The sequence below is a fragment of the Schistocerca gregaria genome, chromosome 4, assembly GCF_023897955.1.
Source record: "Schistocerca gregaria isolate iqSchGreg1 chromosome 4, iqSchGreg1.2, whole genome shotgun sequence".
Taxonomy (NCBI): Eukaryota; Metazoa; Arthropoda; class Insecta; order Orthoptera; family Acrididae; genus Schistocerca; species Schistocerca gregaria.
The window spans coordinates 87,790,752-87,809,564 of NC_064923.1; the positions used below are offsets into that span (position 1 = coordinate 87,790,752).

The following is an 18,813-nucleotide window of genomic DNA, read 5'->3' on the forward strand; positions in this document are numbered from 1 at the left end:
CGGGGAATGGTAATCTTGGCTTGACCGCCTGGATTGCGAGGAAGGCCAACCTCTATAAAAACCCCTCAATCTTTCGGTGTGCTCCGCGCCTAGAAGATGCATGGCTCTTGGGGTGGAACAGTCGCAAGCGGGCAACCTCTGGGGCACCTGCCGCACCCCAGTTGTATGAGGCTTACTCAGGCACGCGGGGCTCTGTCTGAGCGGACTTTTAGTTCCCTAGCTGCTCGTGGGACCGCAATGGACCCTTCGACCTCTACATTTCCCCCTACCAGTGGCTTGGGTGGGCCGCTGGTAGGAAAACACACCCAATCGAAAAAGCGGCTACGCGCTGCGAGTCCTCCAGCGCCTGGTGTTGCTAGAGATTTAACAGAATGTAGTAACGGAGCACATGCTGATAATCAGAATGTGTTTTTGATTATTAAAAGGAAGGAGGGTAGCTTTGAGAGGGTTTCTCCCTTTTACATCCACAAGGGTCTTGAGGGAATTGCAGGAACACTGAAATCTGTAAAGCGACTGCGCAATGGGACTCTGTTAGTTGAAACTTCTAGTTCCCGTCAAGTCGCTGCCCTTCAGAAAGCAAATTGTCTAGGAGAGTACGCTGTCGAGACCGAGCTCCACTCCACTTTGAATTATAGTAAGGGTGTTGTGACGTGTAGGGACTTGGTGGATATCCCCATAGACGTGCTAAAATATGTGTGGGCTGACGAAGGAATTGTTGACGTGCAGCACATTATGAAACGAGTCAATGGGGACCTCGTCAAATCTGACTCTTTTATTCTCACATTCAGTTGCCCGAGACTCCCGGAGCATGTTAAAGCGGGGTTCTTACGTTTGCCCGTACGGCCATATTTCCCCAACCCGATGCGCTGTTTTAAATGTCAGCGCTTTGGGCATACTACGTTGGGGTGCAATGGAATAGCCACGTGTGGTAAATGTGGTCAGCCTGCCCATGACGGAGCCGATTGTTCATCGCCTGTGAAGTGCGTGAATTGCTCTGGGAGTCACCCTGTCTGGAGCCGGATCTGCCCCATCTATCTCGAAGAGCAGAAGGTACAGGAGATTAAAACATCTAAGCGCATCCCCTATGGTGAGGCCAAGAAGATCTTTAAGGCCATGCAACCTCCTGTGTTTTCAACATCTTTCGCTTCCGCTCTCAAAAAACCGGTACAACTGGCCACTGTTGCTACACAAACGGAGGTTGCTAGTGTTAGCACTAAAACCTGCGCTTGCCAGTGCACTTGTGCTGCTGCGGTTGTTTTGCAATCTGCGGCTCTCCCCGCTACATCGGACAAGGCCGTGGTTGCTGACATTGAGGTACTTCCAGCCTCCCCCCATATGGCGCCTTCTGCCCAGGCGAGTCAACCTCCAACTGTTGACAAGGCTCTGCATTCCAAGCCCCCCAAGACAAAGCCTCAGAAGATGAAGGTTCTGCCACCTGAGGAGACTAGTCAGCGTCGGTCCGATGACGAGGCCATCGTACTGTCTGACATCTCCCATGGGTCGTCATCGGAGCTTATGGACATTAATGTCGACCGGGGGCGATCTTCTCACCCCAGGAATAAATCTCCGGCCAGTACGGTCTCTCCTCCAAAGCACAGAGGCAGGGTGAAAGTTCAGCCACCCTGATCACTGGCTCCCATATTACAGTGGAACCTGAATGGGTTCAGGACGCATGTGGCCGAATTACAACTCCTTATACGAGAGTTCCCCTTGTGCTTATGTCTCCAAGAGACACATTTTCGGGCCACTGATTCTCCTTCTTTACGGGGCTATACCGTATATCGAAAAGATGATCTGACGGGGCAAAGGGCAAAGGGTGGTGTTGCGGTTTTTGTCCGTGACGTGCACCCCTCATCTGAGCTCCCTCTCGTCACCGACTTGCAAGCAGTTGCAGTTGACATTCTTATGGGTCGGAGGCTCACAGTCTGTTCTGTTTATTTACCACCTCCGGATGCGATAGACTCTGAGGCTCTCACGGACCTTATTAGCCAACTCCCTCGCCCATTTCTTCTTCTGGGGGACTTCAACGCTCATAATGTCTTATGGGGCTCTCCGACTACTTGCCCCAGGGGTCGCATTCTGGAAAGCATCATGATGTCTGAAGAACTGTGCCTCCTCAACTCTGGTGCTCCCACTCATTTCTGTACTGCTTCCGGATCGTCATCGGCTATTGATCTTTCCTTTTGCTCTCCAGCACTCGCGGATTCTGCTCTGTGGGAGGCTGCAGCTGACCTCCATTCTAGTGACCACTTCCCCCTCTGGATTCGCCTCCTGGATGAGGCTGTGGCATTACCAGTGCCGTCCCGGTGGCACCTTTGCAGAGCTGACTGGACACTTTTCAGCCAACTGGCTGTTTTGGAACACCGTGCCAGCGTCCACGAATGGGTAGACCATGTTGTAGCCGTGATCTCTCATGCTGCTGAATTGTCAATCCCACGGTCATCCGGTCATCCCAAGAGGCGTCCTGTCCCTTGGTGGACCACTGAGTGCCACTCAGCCATCCGCGCCCGCCGTGCAGCACTGCGCCGCTTCAAGTGCCGTCCCTCAGCTGACAATCTTGCGGCCTTTCGGGTGGCAAGGGCCAGAGCGCAGCGAGTGATTAAAGAGAGCAAACGATGGTCATGGCAATCGTTCTTGAATTCCATCTCTCGCTCCACTAATTCTACGAAAGTATGGGAAGCCATCAGGAGGATTTCCGGGAAACTCAGCCAGCTACCTGTCACGGCATTGCTGCATCAGGGATGTCTCCTCACGGCGCCGAGAGACATTGCCCAGACACTGGCCATGCATTTTGCGGAATCTACCGCCACTATTAACTGTGATCCAGATTTCTGCCGCTACCGCACTGCTGTCGAAAGGGGTCACTTGGACTTCCGGTCTCTAAATTCTGAACCCTATAACTGCCCCTTCACAATGTGGGAACTGGATTCTGCGCTGTCTGTGGCTCATGATACTGCGCCTGGTCATGATCAAATCCGGTACAGCATGCTGCGGCACCTGTTGCTGCCATCCAAGGAAGTTCTCCTGAACTGTTTCAATATGATATGGTTATCTGGCACGTACCCTGACTCGTGGAGGGAGGCAATTTTGATTCCCCTCCTCAAACCAGGGAAGGACCGAACGCATCCCAGTAGTTATCAGAGTATTGCCTTGACGAGCTGTGTTGGGAAGACGTTGGAACGCATGGTCAACCGCCGCCTCGTTTGGCTGCTCGAGACCAGGCAGCTCCTTAGCCCCTCTCAGTGTGGCTTTCGGAGATGTCCTTCCACTATAGACAACTTGACCCTGCTTGAGGCCTCCATCCAGCAGGCCTTTCTACGTAACCAGCATTGTCTAGGGGTCTTCTTTGACATTAATAAGGCGTATGACACTACTTGGCGCCGCCTTATCCTCAATCAACTCCATGAGTGGGGCTTTCGTGGCCGTCTCCCCATCTTCATTCGGTCCTTTCTTTCTCACCGCCTCTTTCGGTATCGGGTTGGTAATGTGCTATCGGATTTGTACGTGCAGGAGAATGGTGTTCCTCAGGGCAGTGTTTTAAGTTTCACCCTCTTTGCCGTTGCTATTAACAGTATCACGTCCACTATCCGGAGTCCTGCCCAATGCTCCTTGTTTGTGGACGATTTTGCTGTTTTCTGTTCTTCCTCCAGTCTTGTCAGTGCTAGTCGGCAGTTACAGCTTACGATAAAGCGCTTAGAGGCATGGACTGCAAAGACGGGTTTTACCTTTTCTGCAGATAAATCTGTGTGTGTTCATTTTAATCGTTCTCGGCGTCTTTTTACCTCCCCTGAATTGCGTCTGAGGGACACCGTTCTTCCTTTTAGAGACACTGTGAGGTTCCTGGGCCTCACTTTTGATTCCAAGTTGTCGTGGTTGCCTCACCTTAAAGACCTCAAGGTGCGGGCCCTGAAGGCACTGAATATTTTGAAGTGTCTGAGCCATCGGTCCTGGGAAGCAGATCGGGCGCGTCTGCTGCAGTTTTTTAGGGCTTTCGTCCGATCGCGTCTTGACTATGCTTGCACCGTGTATGGGTCAGCAAGGCCTTCGTATCTGAAGATCCTTGACGCAGTACACCATGAGGGTATCAGGCTGGCCACTGGTGCCTTCCGTACCAGTCCCATCCCCAGCCTGTGTGCTGAGGCAGGGGAACGGCCGCTCGCCATCCGGCGGAAACTCCTCATGGTGCGACGGGTGTGTCATTTCCTTGCCTGTCCTACCTCCCCTGCGTACCCTATCATTGCCCGACCGCCTATGGAACGTCTCTTTTCCAGTCGTCCCAGGGCAACGAGACCATTTGGGATTCGTGCCAAGCATTTGCTTGAGTCCCTTGGTGTGGAGCGTGTGGCCCCCCAACGACAAGGTTTTACTCGCCTGCCTCCCTGGTTGCTCCAGAGGCCCAGCATCCTTTTAGACTTGTCGGAGAACCGGAGGAACTGCACTCCGGCGTTTGTTTTTACCTCCTTATTTTACGATATTTTAAACCAGCATCCGGACCATGTACCTGTATTCACAGATGGCTCTAAACAGGGGGACACTGTGGGTTGTGCTGTTGTTTTCCCTGATCGAGTCGTCAAGTTACGGCTTCCTGCGGCGTTTACCATCCTCGATGCCGAATTGTTTGCAATCTTGCGGGCATTGGAGCAGATGAGATGTGATCCCAGTCTTAAGTTCCTCATCTTTTCTGACTCCCTGAGTGCCCTTCAGACCTTGCAACACTTGTACCCAGCGGATACGGTCGTCCAGAACATCCATGATGCCCTACTCCTCCTGCAACGGCAGGGGAAGGAGGTTTCTTTCTGCTGGGTGCCGGGGCATGTGGGTATTAGGGGAAACGAACTGGCGGATGTGGCTGCCAAAGATGCATGTTCCCTCCCTCACGTTGTTGAATGTGCCGTCCCCCTCCATGCTGTAACCTCCCTTTTGCGTTTTCGTGTTATGCATCAATGGGAAGAGGAGTGGTTGGCAGTTTCTGACAATAAGCTGCGTCTGGTAAAGGCCACTACGCGACTATGGCGTACGTCCTACCAGTCATACAGGCGGGATGAGGTTCTCCTCACTCGCCTCCGCATTGGACACAGTCCCTTCACGCATGGTTTTTTACTCCGGCGGGAAGACCCCCCAATCTGCAGTGCTTGTGGCGTCCAGATTACTGTCCGCCACATTTTACTTGACTGTCTTTTATTCTCTGACCAGAGGGCGGTGGTTTCCTTGCCACCGGATTTGCCCTCTATTTTGCAAGACGACGCAGCGACTGTGGTTAAGGTCTTACGGTTTTGTGTCCTGTCCAATCTGTTGCCTCGGATTTTAGGGAGAGGGTTTTAATGTGCTGCTGGGTGACTGGCTCACCCAGGTTTTAGGTAAGAGGTCCGCCAGTCACGATTACCTCCTTGTTTCCCTTCGGTATCTGTTCTCTTTTCCTTGTGTTTCCTTTCCTTTTTTAGTGTGTTTCTTCTCCTCTTGTTTTGCCTCTGTATGTGCGCATATGGAACTGCGTCAGGCCTGTGTCTTTTAGCCGTTCTCCTTGTTCGGCGTCCGTCTTCGTCCCTTCATCGTTTGTGTTCCTGTTTCTATGCGTTTGGGCGCTGATGACCACGCTGTTTAGTGCCCGTAAACCTCAAACACACACACACACACAGTCAGATACTGCCTTCTCAGTCGCTACGGAAGTAATATGTAGGAGGCAGGAATGTATTTTTAGATTACTTACTTAATACTGGTTCTCAAAACTATAGAAGTAGGCTTTCACTGGATAGCTGGTGTTTATCTTTGAGTGCCTACCCGTTCAGGTTCTTCAATATAATAGGGACACTCTCGTGTTAGTAAAATAAACCTGTCTTATCCATGCTGCCCCCTTTGAATATGTTCAATATTCCCGTTTAGTCCCATTTGTCATGTGCCCCACACACTTGAGAAATGATCTGGGATGGATTGTATGGATGTTTTGTAAGTGGTTTACTTCATAGACTGATTCAATTTTCCCAGGATCCTACATATGAAACAAAGTTTGCCATCTGCTGTACCTACGACTGAGCCTGTTCCATTCTGTATCTCGACAAATTGTTATACCCAGATATTTTATCAGTTGACTGATTCCAGGTGTGACTTATTGAGTAATGATTATAGGATACTACTTTTCTGCATTTTTAAAGTGCTCAGTTATACATTTCAAAACAAACATTCCAAGACTTACCAAGCGGGAAAGCGCCGGCAGACAGGCACAATGAACAAAACACACAAACACACACACAGAATTACTAGCTTTCGCAACCGATGGTTGCTTCTTCAGGAAGGAGAGGGAAAGACGAAAGGATGTGGGTTTTAAGGGAGAGGGTAAGGAGTCATTCCAATCCCGGGAGCGGAAAGACTGCTTGTGTCTGTGTATGTGCGGATGGATATGTGTGCGTGTGTGTGTGTGCGAGTGTACACCTGTCCTTTTTTTCCCCCTAAGGGAAGTCTTTCCGCTCCCGGGATTGGAATGACTCGTTACCCTCTCCCTTAAAACCTACATCCTTTCGTCTTTCCCTCGCCTTCCTGAAGAAGCAACCATCGGTTGCGAAAGCTAGTAATTCTGTGTGTGTGTTTTGTTCATTGTGCCTGTCTGCCGGCGCTTTCCCGCTTGGTAAGTCTTGGAATCTTTGTTTTTAATATTTTTTCCCATGTGGAAGTTTCTTTCTATTTTATTTACAATTATACATTTCTGTATAATTGAAGCTAGATGCTGATCTTTATGTGTCTTTGAAGTCTTACATACGAGGTGTGTCAAGAAAGTAAGTTCTGTTTCATTCAGCCACCTCTTCAGGATTAGTGTTGCAGTTCCACACGTTTGTGTTTACATTTGTTAATGATCATTCAAAATGTGTAAGGCAATCTCTGAGTGCACAGATTGTGAAGTGTGTTCTGAGATACAGTATTTTTGAATGCAATGTGTTGTGTTTTGAACTTTAAATGGAAACATGGTTCCAGTTTGATACTAAATAAAACACTTTTATTAGTTCGTAGAACTGTAGTAATGTGATTAAACTCAGTAAACGAAATAATGCAAAGAAGCACATATATGAAATTGTCCATTGCAATGATGCCAGAGATGAATGTTCTAGCAGAGACACAGATTCTAAATGAAAATTGCAACACCCCCACTAGAAGTGATGCCTCGTAGTATTTCAGCTGCGTAATCCAAATCCTTGAATTAGTTAATGATGTCTGCCTCTTGGCAGTGGCTTTGTCATCATGGCTTTAGACATTCCTCTCATTTAAATTTGCTCCACTGTAATTTCTCCTGAATCATTTTTTTCTGTGATGAAATGATGTCTGGTGTCAGAGTGTTTAGTGCAGCCTTTGTATCCACTTGTCTTTGACAGATCAGGTGCACCTTTGTTGTCACAAAATAATTTAATTGGGCCTTCTTTTGGGAAAGGGGATATTTCTCTTTGCAACCGTTGCAGCCAATGTGCTACCTGACGTGCAGAAGCTAATGTACTTTGCTTCTGTCGTCAAGGCAGCTGCTGTTGGTTGTTTTGAGTGTTCCATGAAATTGCTGCACCTTGTGAATAAACAAGAAACCAGTGATCAATTCTCTATCTGCATTGTCCTCAGCCCAGCCAGCACCAGTGTATCCTGTGATGTCATGATCCTCATTTGTAGAAAATTGTAGTTTGAGATCTTTAGTTCCTTTCAGGTATCTAAGGATACTTTTTACAGTTGGCCAGTGAAGTACTCCTGGGTTAGTATTAAACTGACTCACCACTCCAGTTGCCTGTGCTAAATCTGGTCTAGTACCTCACTGAGCATACATTAGGCTACCTATAACTTTTCTGTATGGGACATTCTTCATGGCAGTTTTTTCTCTCTCTGCCTTTGGGCCATTTCATGAAGTAATACTTGACTATTATCAAGCAAACTGGATGGCAATCTTCATGTTGTATTTTTGTAAAATCTGATTTATATAATAGGTCTGGTCCCACCATATAAGCTTACACTTGCGATCTCTTGTTACTTGTGTTCATAGACAACAGGGTACATCTCCAAGGTCTTTTAGTTTAAAGTGTTCCTTTAATTCCTCTTTAAATGCAATTTTTTGTTGCAGATTGTTGCAAAAACTCAGCATGTTATCTACATGAACTGCTAAAATGAATATATTGCTTCCTTCATTTTTGTAGTAAACACGAGTATCAGCTGTGGATCTACTGAAATTCAGACCTAGTAGAGCTTTGTCCAGTTTAATGTTCCAACAGCAACTTCCCTATTTAAGTCTGTAAACTGCTTTCTTAAGTCTTTTAATGCCTTCATCTTTAAATGACTTTGTCTTGTAGTCAGCTGTGCGAATCTTAACATAAATTTCTTCTTTTAAGTCCACTTGCAATAAAATAAAATAAAAAAGAAAACACACACACACACACACACACACACACACACACACACACACACACACACACACCTGTCACTAAATCACAATGAGCAATGTCCAAGTCATATTTGTCAGTTGAACTAAATAAATATGTGATATGTGAGTGAATTATACAAAATCACTGGATCACTGGCACACAAGTTTCTTCATAGTCCAGTCAGAGACTTGTGCACATCCCTTAACTGCCAGATGAACTTTCTTCTTTGATCTTGGTATTTGGGAAGATCTTAGAGTACTTGTTGAGGTGGTTCAAAGTCTTCATTTGTTTTAACTGAGTCAGATTCTTCTGAAATGCTATTATCTGCTGTGATGTCCTTGAATTGTCTTATGCCTCAACTGAACCTGATTCATCTGAAACACTGTTATTTGGCATAGTGTCCCCTTAATCATTTTGCACCTCAGTGCTGTGCTCAGAAAGTTGAACTGTTTAAATGTATCAATACAACAGTCAGTTTGTGATGTCATCAAACTGCTGCCTAAGATCGCGGAGTCGTGCCCACATGTGTTATGAAGTTTGTCGTGGGGAAGAGTTGGCACTGTTTGACACAAAGCCCCACAAATTGTCTAATTTCAGTGCTTCTTATTTTCTTTTAAAGTTTTTGTGCTTTTGAATTTCTGTGACATCTCTGCACATCCTAGTACAGTTACATCTTTGTAAAACTACAGTATTGGTAGAAATGAATCTGGTGGTCTTCTGGTCCCAGTGCTCAATCTGTATTGCCAATTTATCCATGCTGCCCAGATGATAGTTTCTCATTTGTTGCTTAACACTATGCCATCTGGCGACACTACAGTGGTGTCATGTGCGGAATGGCAGTAAACGGCCAGCGACACCGCGGTGGTGTCATGTGCATAGTATCACTCAGTGGCCGGTGACACCACAGTGGTGTCATGAGCAGTGGCCAGCAACAGCACAATAATATCTTTTGCATTCTGTTGGTGTTTTGTTTAGGTAACAATAAGTCACACACATTTACAAGTTTTTTGTCTTCATAAGTACTTGTGCCCTTTCATCATGGCAGACAAAAGAGACGATACAATGAATACACGGATGTCTTGTCTGACATTCTGGATGACTTGGCTGATTGAGAAGAAGACATTGGATATCAAAAGAATGAAAGTGAACCAGAATCGCCAGAAGATAGTGAAATATGTCCAAGAAGAACTGAATAATAAATTTGATGGATCTCTGAGTCCAAACATGTTTCCCAAATATACACTGTGTGTCGAGGATGTCGTAGTATTATATATTGGGAACGATCTATTTGGATACATTAGCAATGAAACCAATGAGTACTACAGTCAAAATTGCAATAGAAGGAAACCGGATAAAAAATTCCGAATTTGTTGACGTTACGGGACCTGAACTTAGAAAATGATTTCAGTTTGCTATCCTTATGGGAATTGCAAAAAAGGCAAAGATCGATGATTACTGGTCAATGAATCCGTTAATAGACACACCAATATTTTGCAAAACGATGTCCTGCAACCGATTCAGACAAATATGATCATTTTTACATTTTTCTGACAACAATAATAAGCCACAAAATGCTGACCAGCTTTACAAAAGGCAACTCGTAATTGATTACTTTTACAAAAAGTTTAAAGAAACATTTAGTATAATTCAAAACATCTCAACTGATGAAGGAATGATACCGTGATGTGGACGGTTAAATTTTAAAGTTTACAATCCGTCAAAAATTATAAAATATGGCATACTCTTTCGGATGCTGTGTGATTCGAGTACGGGATACATATCCTCATTCAAGATATATTCCAGCACTTCTCAGCCCTTAGCAAAAACATTGATGGAACTATTGACACCTTCTTATGGAAAGTGGTATCACCTCTACATGGATAATTATTATAACAGTGCAGAACTTGCAAGACGTTACTTGAAAATAAAATTCGAGTTTGTGGAACAATACGGCAAAATAGAGGATTTCCGGAAAAATTAAAGCGCACAAAAGTCAATGTGTTTAAAGTTGTCATCGACGAAAAGTACTCACACAGGTATGGAGAGCTTCAGAAACTGAAATGATAAGAATGATCTCTACAGTACATAATGCCACTTTGACTGGCACTCACAGAAAATGTAAAAAAAACCAATTACACAATAAAAAAACCTGAAAGTGTATTAGACTACAACAAATACATGAACGGAGTGGATCAGGCAGTCCAGTATTTGAGTTATTACCCTATATGCGGAAAAACTATAAAATAGTAAAAATAAATTGCATGTACCTCTATCATTGCGCATTATTTAATGCATTCCGCACATGTCAATATTTCAATACAGAACACAAGAGTCTCTGATTTCACAATTTTTTATTCAAAGTGTCTGATTCGCAGATAAAAGACCATGTACCTACTACTGAGCAAAATGTGGAGGTTGCCACTACATCGTGTACATCTCATCATGTTCTGGTTGACAGACTTTCTGGTCACATAAACCAACACCAACTAATACTTGTTTCCAAAACGAATAAACGAAAACGAAAAATTGCCATGTATGTTCCAAAAACAAAAACAGAACAACTACAAACTTAATGTGTAAGTCTTGTGGAAATGTGTTACATCTGGGAGACTGTTTTGCTGCATATCATATGAAAGAGAAACACTAAGTACCAAAGACAATGCAAATAAACAAACATATGAAATAAACAAATTTTGTATTTATGTACGTATGTATATCTTCAACATTTCATGAAAGTAGGGGAAGAGGGTTGACTACTTATGAGAACTAATGATGAGGTTAGTAAAACTTAACAATTTACAATCTCCTGATAATGTCAAGAACGGCTGGCGACAAGCCAAGTAATCTGAAATAATGCAGCCGGCGGCAAGCAAATACATTTGTGCGAGACGTGCAGATGGCAAAGAGTTAAGATGTGTGTTAATGCTTGTTTCCATGGTTCCTTTGTACACTTGACCAAATGTGCGAGGGATTTGATATATCCTTGCTATGGCAACCAGCGAGATGGGTACTTTGCAGTGTTCCAAAATTCATGCTTGTTTCTTGCTGGTTTAAACACTATATAAATACAACGCCTTCTTGGTACTTTGCTGACTGATCTGCAACAGCTTTTATAAGTGGGGGGAAAACTAACCCTTTGGTTGGCTCTTTTCATTAGAAACTCCAGATGTCTTAGGATGTAGTACAATACTCTTTGTCAGAGCAACTGTTTTTTCTGGAGGCAATTCTTAAATGATTGAGCTTGTTCTCAGGGTAATGTGGTCCACTGATTCTCTTAGCTCAGACCACCATTGGTTTGATTACTTCCCTTTTCTGCCCGAAATGGTGATTGGAATTTTTGTGAAAATACCTGTCTGTGTGAGTGGCCGTTCTGAAGACTTTATGCTCTAAAGCTCCATGAGGTTTTCTAAGTACCTGTACATCCAAAAATGAAATTTGACTGCCTTTCTCTTTTTCCATTGTGAACTTTATTTTTATTTGTACTTTACATTAGAATCAATATCTTAATTAATTACATCATTAATGCAATTAATTATGTGGGGTAACATAGGTAATTATAATGCATTGAATGAATTTAAAATAGAAACCATCACCCATTATATTCAAAACTACCAAAACAGCAGGAGAAAGCATCTACAATGAATGAACTCAAATCTACAGTACCACCCCAACAGTCTAAGATCAGTAGGTCGACCAGTGGAAAGATTGCAGAAGACCTTCTGGGTGAGACTGTTACAGGTCAAGAGGCCTAATACTTGGAATTAAGAAGAAGAAGAAGAAGAAGATGATGATGATGATGATAAAAATATCATTCAGGAAATTTATAAATTCTGAGAGTTCTTTCTCTCCCTGTAACAAAAATGTTTTTAGTGTACAGAAACCAACACAAGGGTTTTGTCTTCGTTGTCTGAAGGGCCACTTCAAACTTTTTGGTCAGAGAAATATGCCTTTGACCACGCCCTAATTCCCATAAAACAAAGATCATCAGTAATGCAAATACTGGCTGCAAAAGCTGTAGTGTAATAAATATGTAATGTACTGAATCAACTGTGAGAAAGCTAAGTGGCAAAGATGTTATCTGAGAGAGTCTATGATAATTATATTGTTGACTTGGAATATTACTCTCTCTGTGGTTTACTCGTAACTAAGAGTAACTAGAATTTTCTGTTCACGTCTTTTGATGTTATGTGGAGAATTGTACAAGAGACACAATAAACTGTTATTATTTCGTGATAACAAAGGTAAGCATCACGACCTTTATTAGTATTTTTGGAAGTATTGAAATAGCAAAATTGTTTCAGATTGAATGCGACTTGTAAGGGAAGAGTCGTGGACAACAGCACTCGAACCTGCAATCTCATGTATGAATAGTTGCTAAAAATATCCAGCTGTCTCTCCCCAGACTCTTCATATGCTCAACAAACAGTAATTCTTTTAACAGCACTATCAGAGACAATTTTATTACGTTGTTACAACCTTTTACTGTGAGCATAATAAATCGACAACAGACAAACAAAAAATAGACAAACACATAAAAGAATCTACCACAAAGCTCTCGTTGTAAGACTACATAGCTAACTGTTACAGTGGTATAGCAGCTATTTTTTATATCTTTGATAATTTTTTAATACATTGTTTTTAGACAACGAAGCAGGATATCCATTTTGATGATCATATGATGAAACTTGACCTAGAATGTCTGTGAGTGAGGCAGATATTTGGATAATGGCACATTTTGTTTCTTATTAGGAGATAATATATTTCAAATAAAAGATACCACAAAGAAAGTCTTAAGAATTATTGAAGTGGTTAACTTTATAAAAATTAAGCCTGTCCTCTCTGTCCTGATTCTTTGATATTCAGCTGTTTATCTCGTGTCTGCAGGCTAACACAAATAATACCACGGTGCCATTCTGCACATGGTGGTGTAATACAACTGCGAAATGTTACTTCCAACAAGGACATTCCTATTAATGGAGAATATTGTATAAACTGTAATATGTTTCTGATGGCACATTGTCACTACAGAAGAGGTTCTGAGCAGTGGACAGTCACAGACAGAGGATAATAAATTGCTTATGTCTCAGATAAAATCATTCTTCTGTGCTAAAACACACGTGCCTGCCCACTGTTTGGCACATGTTGTAAATGATGAGCAGTGACCTCTCTTCATACACATATTCCATTCTACAGTTAATGTTAAATAGTGATTTGAGCTTTGTTTCAAATTTGTGCTTTAAATTTTTGCATAGTGTGTAAAAATACTTCTGGCCTGAGAGTTTCAGATTTTTTCCAATTATTGTGGTGTGATATTTCAGGTAATTCAAGTGATGGGAATTAGTCAGAAGACTATTTTAGTTTCCTAAGGTAAAAACTAATTAATTTGTATCTTTGTGTCTCTTATGTGCTTTTGTTTAATGTTCTTCACTTATTAAGAATGAGGTGGAGCATGTGTATGTGTCAGTGTAAATTACTACTTTTTTGTGAAATATGTGGTGCTGAAGCATTTATAACCTTTTTTTGTTAAATGTTTTATATCATGCATCAGAGTATTAGTTTGCTTATAATTATACACAGCTTAAGTTGTCTGCTTTTGAAAAATTTAATTTGGTATTGTGTATTATACACAAAAAAAGTTCTACATGACCTTGAAACAATAGTTCTAAAGCATTCAGTGTGGTGGTGAAGCAGTAATTTGAAAGTAATGCATCTATCAATTTATTGACAACCAAAATCCAACAGTCGTATGTACTGTATGTTGTGTACAACTTCATATGCAACGGTCATGAGAGGTCTGTCACAGAGTGGTACAGCAACTGTTGTCATAGGAAAGCTGGGCAGCAGCACAAATGATTAGTGAACAAGTTAGCAAAGTGAGCAGAATATTGACTTAACTTGTATTTTTCCAAGTGTACAGAAACTCATTACAAATAATGCAACAAGAGAGTCCATCTCTCACTGTCAACCAGGAAAAGGCTCTGTGTACTAAAGCACAAAAGATGGAGTTGGAGCAGTGACAAGGCAGCATCTGCATAGTGTCATATAGCAAAGTGACTCCAGTGTGTGAATGGCTGTGGGGCTGCCACCGGCCATACTGTATTGTAGCAGCAGAGAGCACTTGTAGCCCTGAGATGCTGGAGCTGTGGCTTAACGGGCATGGGTACTCAGGATCTCCCATGTCCACTATCGGTGTCTAATGAAAACTTTCAATTCTGTTGTCAACTTTGATGCCTGTCAGGTTGCATCGATATGTGATCCCACACTGTGTTTAACAGAAACAAAAAATACTTTTCTTGAAGTAAGCCCATTGTGAAGAAAAGTAATTCAATGTAGAATAACACATCACTATGCATGAATGCAACCCAGCACACTACATGGCATGTTGCCCACACCTTTACATAATCACTGTAGGTCTGATTTATCCCATTCTTCAGTGGCAACATTGTGTTAACTCACATAGATGTCATGGTGAGTGAAGACATTCTCGCACAGCTCCTTTCAGTCTCCCCCAAGCATCTTCCAGATTGTTGATGATGCCTGCACAAAAGTCACAGAAATTGTCATCCATTAACTTGAATTCTTCCCTGAAATTCTGTTGAACTGGATCAATGATGGCTTGGATTATGTTATTCATGTATTGTGGAGTGTTTTGTTTGCTATAGACGAACAAAAATAGTGTCCAACACCACACTATGCCACCCCAAAGCATCATGATTCACTACCTTGCTTGCTCGATTGATGGGATCTCTCAGGTGTCCAGAATTACCGTGTGCCTTACACATGTTAATGATGGTCATCGGGTATCAGTCATCTGTGGTGTTCATCTGTGGAGTCCATAGTTCATTCCTGTTGATTTTGTGCCCATCTGTACCACTCTGCAAATTTTATCTGTTTAAGGTCCAGGCTGCTCCATGGATGACTAGAATACAGAGAGACATTGTAGAGCCTGTTTCATACCGTGTGTTTGGACATGTTCCTCTTGATGTGGCCCTCAGAAAGTCGCTCATTTATTATGGTGATATTCTGGCCCTGTAGGTTAGAAGATTTCTGCCTCCTGTCACAGCTGTTGGTCTATCTCTGTTGATCCTTTGTGGATATAGGACAGCGGCCGGACAAATTTTTAACAAGGATAATCATCAAACAGCCATATGTTTTAAGAGAGGTTCTATGTAGTCCACCATTTTCGATTAATGCCATCTTCAAGCTCCTATGCATTCCATGTATAGACCACCAGATATATTGATACTTGCATAACTGGATCCATCAGTATCTGGATTCTGTGAACTCATTTTTGGAGTGTTTACTTCATAGACTTGACAAGTATTGATATATCTGTTGGTCTATACATTGAGTGCAAAGGGACTGATCATGACAATAATGAGCTTCCAAGACTGGTGGTCTAAATAAAATAACTTGTCAAAAGATATGGCTGTTTGACAATTTTCCTTAGTAAAATTTGTTGTTCTATAATAACCAGTGTGGAGCAAGTCATGAATGCCACCTAGATTTTTAAAACAATTCCAGGTCTGTGCCCTTTTCTTCTTGACAGTCCTTAGTAACAAAAAGCAACAATCAGTGTACAATCAGATGCTAATATCCCTCTTTTGGTATCAGAACCCTTCCATACACTGTTTAAAAAAGCCCTACACTATTTTCTAAATGAAGATACATATTAATTGCTTCACCAACACTTAGTGAAATGGATATGCCTGAGTGCAGATGGGCATGTATGCATTGTGACGAATCCATTTCTCAAGGATAGGGAAGGTATTGGTCATGTCCTTTTCAAAAGAACTACCCCAGCATTCATCCTAAGAAGTTTAGGAAAGCTACATTAAACCTCAGTTTGAATGGCTGGACTCGAAGTTGAACCCCACTTTTCTGGAATGTGTCTCCCAAGTCCTAACCATAGTGTTACATTGTGGTCATTATTTGGTGTACAGGATGAGCTTGTGCTTGCATCAGACTAATTTAATATGTCAGTCCATTACGCAGCATACCACTGGCCACTTCTTCATCATGAGGCAAGTATTAGACCCTTAACTTCCTCTCCAGCTTCCTTTACTTTCAGTCTTTCATGCATTTGGTATGAATCAAAATGAGTTTCCTTCAGCAGCTTATTTCCTTACCAGACAACACAGGGTGTACTACACCAGTGTGCCTTTGATAAAGGGGGGGGGGGGGGGGGGCGGCAGATACCAAATGGTGACACTTTGTGTAGATAGCACTCAAATTATTTCCAAGTAGCAAACCAAACAGCCCAAGGAATCGCACAGTTCATCACAGATCTTATGCAAAGCAGTTTGTAGCATTTAAACAGAATATTGATGTATTTTTATATTAATGTTTGGCAGGGTTACCAAAGAGCAAGTATTGACTGACGTCACGTGAGGACTTTGCCCATCTTCGCAACTTAATGGTTTGCGGCATGATATAAATCCAGTCCCAGGTGAGATTCTGACACCTCAGAGATCTCTTCAGCCCAATATTCTGATACATGAAGAAATGTTTCAGCAACTGCATTACTAAAGCAGGACCTACAGTACTTATAAAAATGAGTCCATCACTTAGCTCCCCTTGCCAGGATCACATTTCTCAATATTGAATTAAATCCCATCAGACACTTATGCTGTAAGATGATAACACTTATCGGGTGATGAAAATTACTACAGCCTTCCAAAATATATGCAGAACATTCTACCTAACACTGGAAAGGCAACAGAATTTTACATGGCATTCCAGGGCTGTAGTGTGTTTTTGCAAAATTCTTTTGTTTTTCAATCCATGCCATATTAAGGATGAAGTACCGTTCAAAATTTTATCATAGCCCACAATTTGATGATATGGACATGTATCCAACAATCTTAGTCACAGATACATTTGCAGCATAAAGTTAGGCAGCTTGGAAGGGTATTGTATTCATCTGCACTCATGTTCACCAAAAAGCAATTTTTTTAAATTATGTTCTGTAGTGAACAGTTAGTGACTGCCCTCCTTCGAATCAGTTATCACTGCTATTTATTCCTGTTGTAGGCATTTTCTGTACACTGAGTGGTTTGCATTGACAATGCTTGGTGCCGTCCCCCTCCCCCACCTCACACTCGTTTTGTATTTTCTCTTCCACTGTATGTTTTTAAAAAAGTTGCTGTTGTGCTTTACAACAGTGTGTTTTATCTGCAATGATACAGTCTGTTTCATAAGCTCAGCTTTTTGTGCTTGTAATAAGTCTGTACTGTTTTCCATGTTAACATTTACCATTGCCATAGCCATCACAGAGTTTATTTACAATTTTCTGTCTGTTATTAACCCTAATCCATCCCAAACACTAGCGCACTCTGTTAAGATCCTCTGTGCATCTGTCAGGAGATACAGAAGTCATATAGTGTGTGAAATATCATCGTTTAGTACATACCTACCTACTGTACAGAAATGCTGGAGTGATTGAGTGGCTGTGTGATATCCAATTTTTTTTCGGTATTTATTGTTATTTAACCTTCATTCATGATAATTGGCTAATCAGTGCTTCCTTGTTCAAGTAATATTTGTCCACAGCTGGTGATGGTGGAAGAATATTCTATTTTTCTGTATCCATTTGTTTTTGAGGGCAGTCTCATCAAAACAGTATATTGTTATTGTTGTTAAATATAGCTTTGTTGAAAATTAAGCCATAATACAATTAACATCCCACTGCATATCAACATGAAAGTATTAAAAACTTTTTACATAACTACTTTGAAAATAATAATAATAATAATAATAATAATAATAATAATATGCATGCACACTTGAAAGCAGCACACATTAGCAATGTGCTGTCATTCTTGAGAGTGTGCTGCGAAAGAGCAATACATGCTACAGGCGAGTGCCTATGTAAACCCTGCCACACTATGGTCATGCTGAGTTGTCATGTTGTTATTGCTTGCATACATTTGCCTTATCTTACTGTGTTCAGTGCCTGTTATGGTGACAGGAGTACATGCCACAGTCTAATAAAGTTTTACCATGATTCTTGGTTGTGTTGTGTGTCCAAGCCACAACACAAATGACAATGAGGTTGAGATTGTTTTCCATGCGATTTTTCAGTCTCTGGTTGGTCCTCCATCGCATCTACAATGTCTGATGGTGATACTGAGGAGTTCCTATCTCAGCTGGTTGATCAGAAAGGGGTTCTTAGTGTGGTGTTGCAGCTTCACAGACAACAGCAGGAGGTGTCTGCCACAGCAGAACACAATCAAACCCAGGCCTTGCAACTGCTTGTCTTTTTGGCCAGTTCTGGTCTGTCTCAATCTACATCGCCTGCCTGCCACATCACTCCTTGCACCTCCTGTCCTGTTTTGCATGTCACTATCCCAGTCACTTACCTCCACTGTTTCTGGCTTATGATCAGTCTGTCAAAGAAAACAAAGCCTACAAAAAACGATTGCAGCAGCAT

The 18,813-nt window shown here is 42.3% G+C and overlaps 1 protein-coding gene across 3 annotated transcripts in view; it reads left to right on the forward strand.

Moving 5' to 3' along the window:
- LOC126365890 (kinesin-associated protein 3-like) overlaps nt 1-18,813 on the forward strand; it is a 190,905-nt gene that overhangs the window by 152,795 nt on the left and 19,297 nt on the right. Inside the window, exon 17 of one of the 3 annotated variants that reach the window (XM_050008604.1) lies at nt 13,700-13,748. The exons of the other annotated variants lie outside the window; for them this stretch is intronic. Coding sequence (XP_049864561.1) covers nt 13,700-13,703 — 4 coding nt within the window. The 3' untranslated portion in view covers nt 13,704-13,748. The remainder of the gene's footprint in view (nt 1-13,699; nt 13,749-18,813) is intronic. 3 annotated transcript variants of the gene reach the window in all.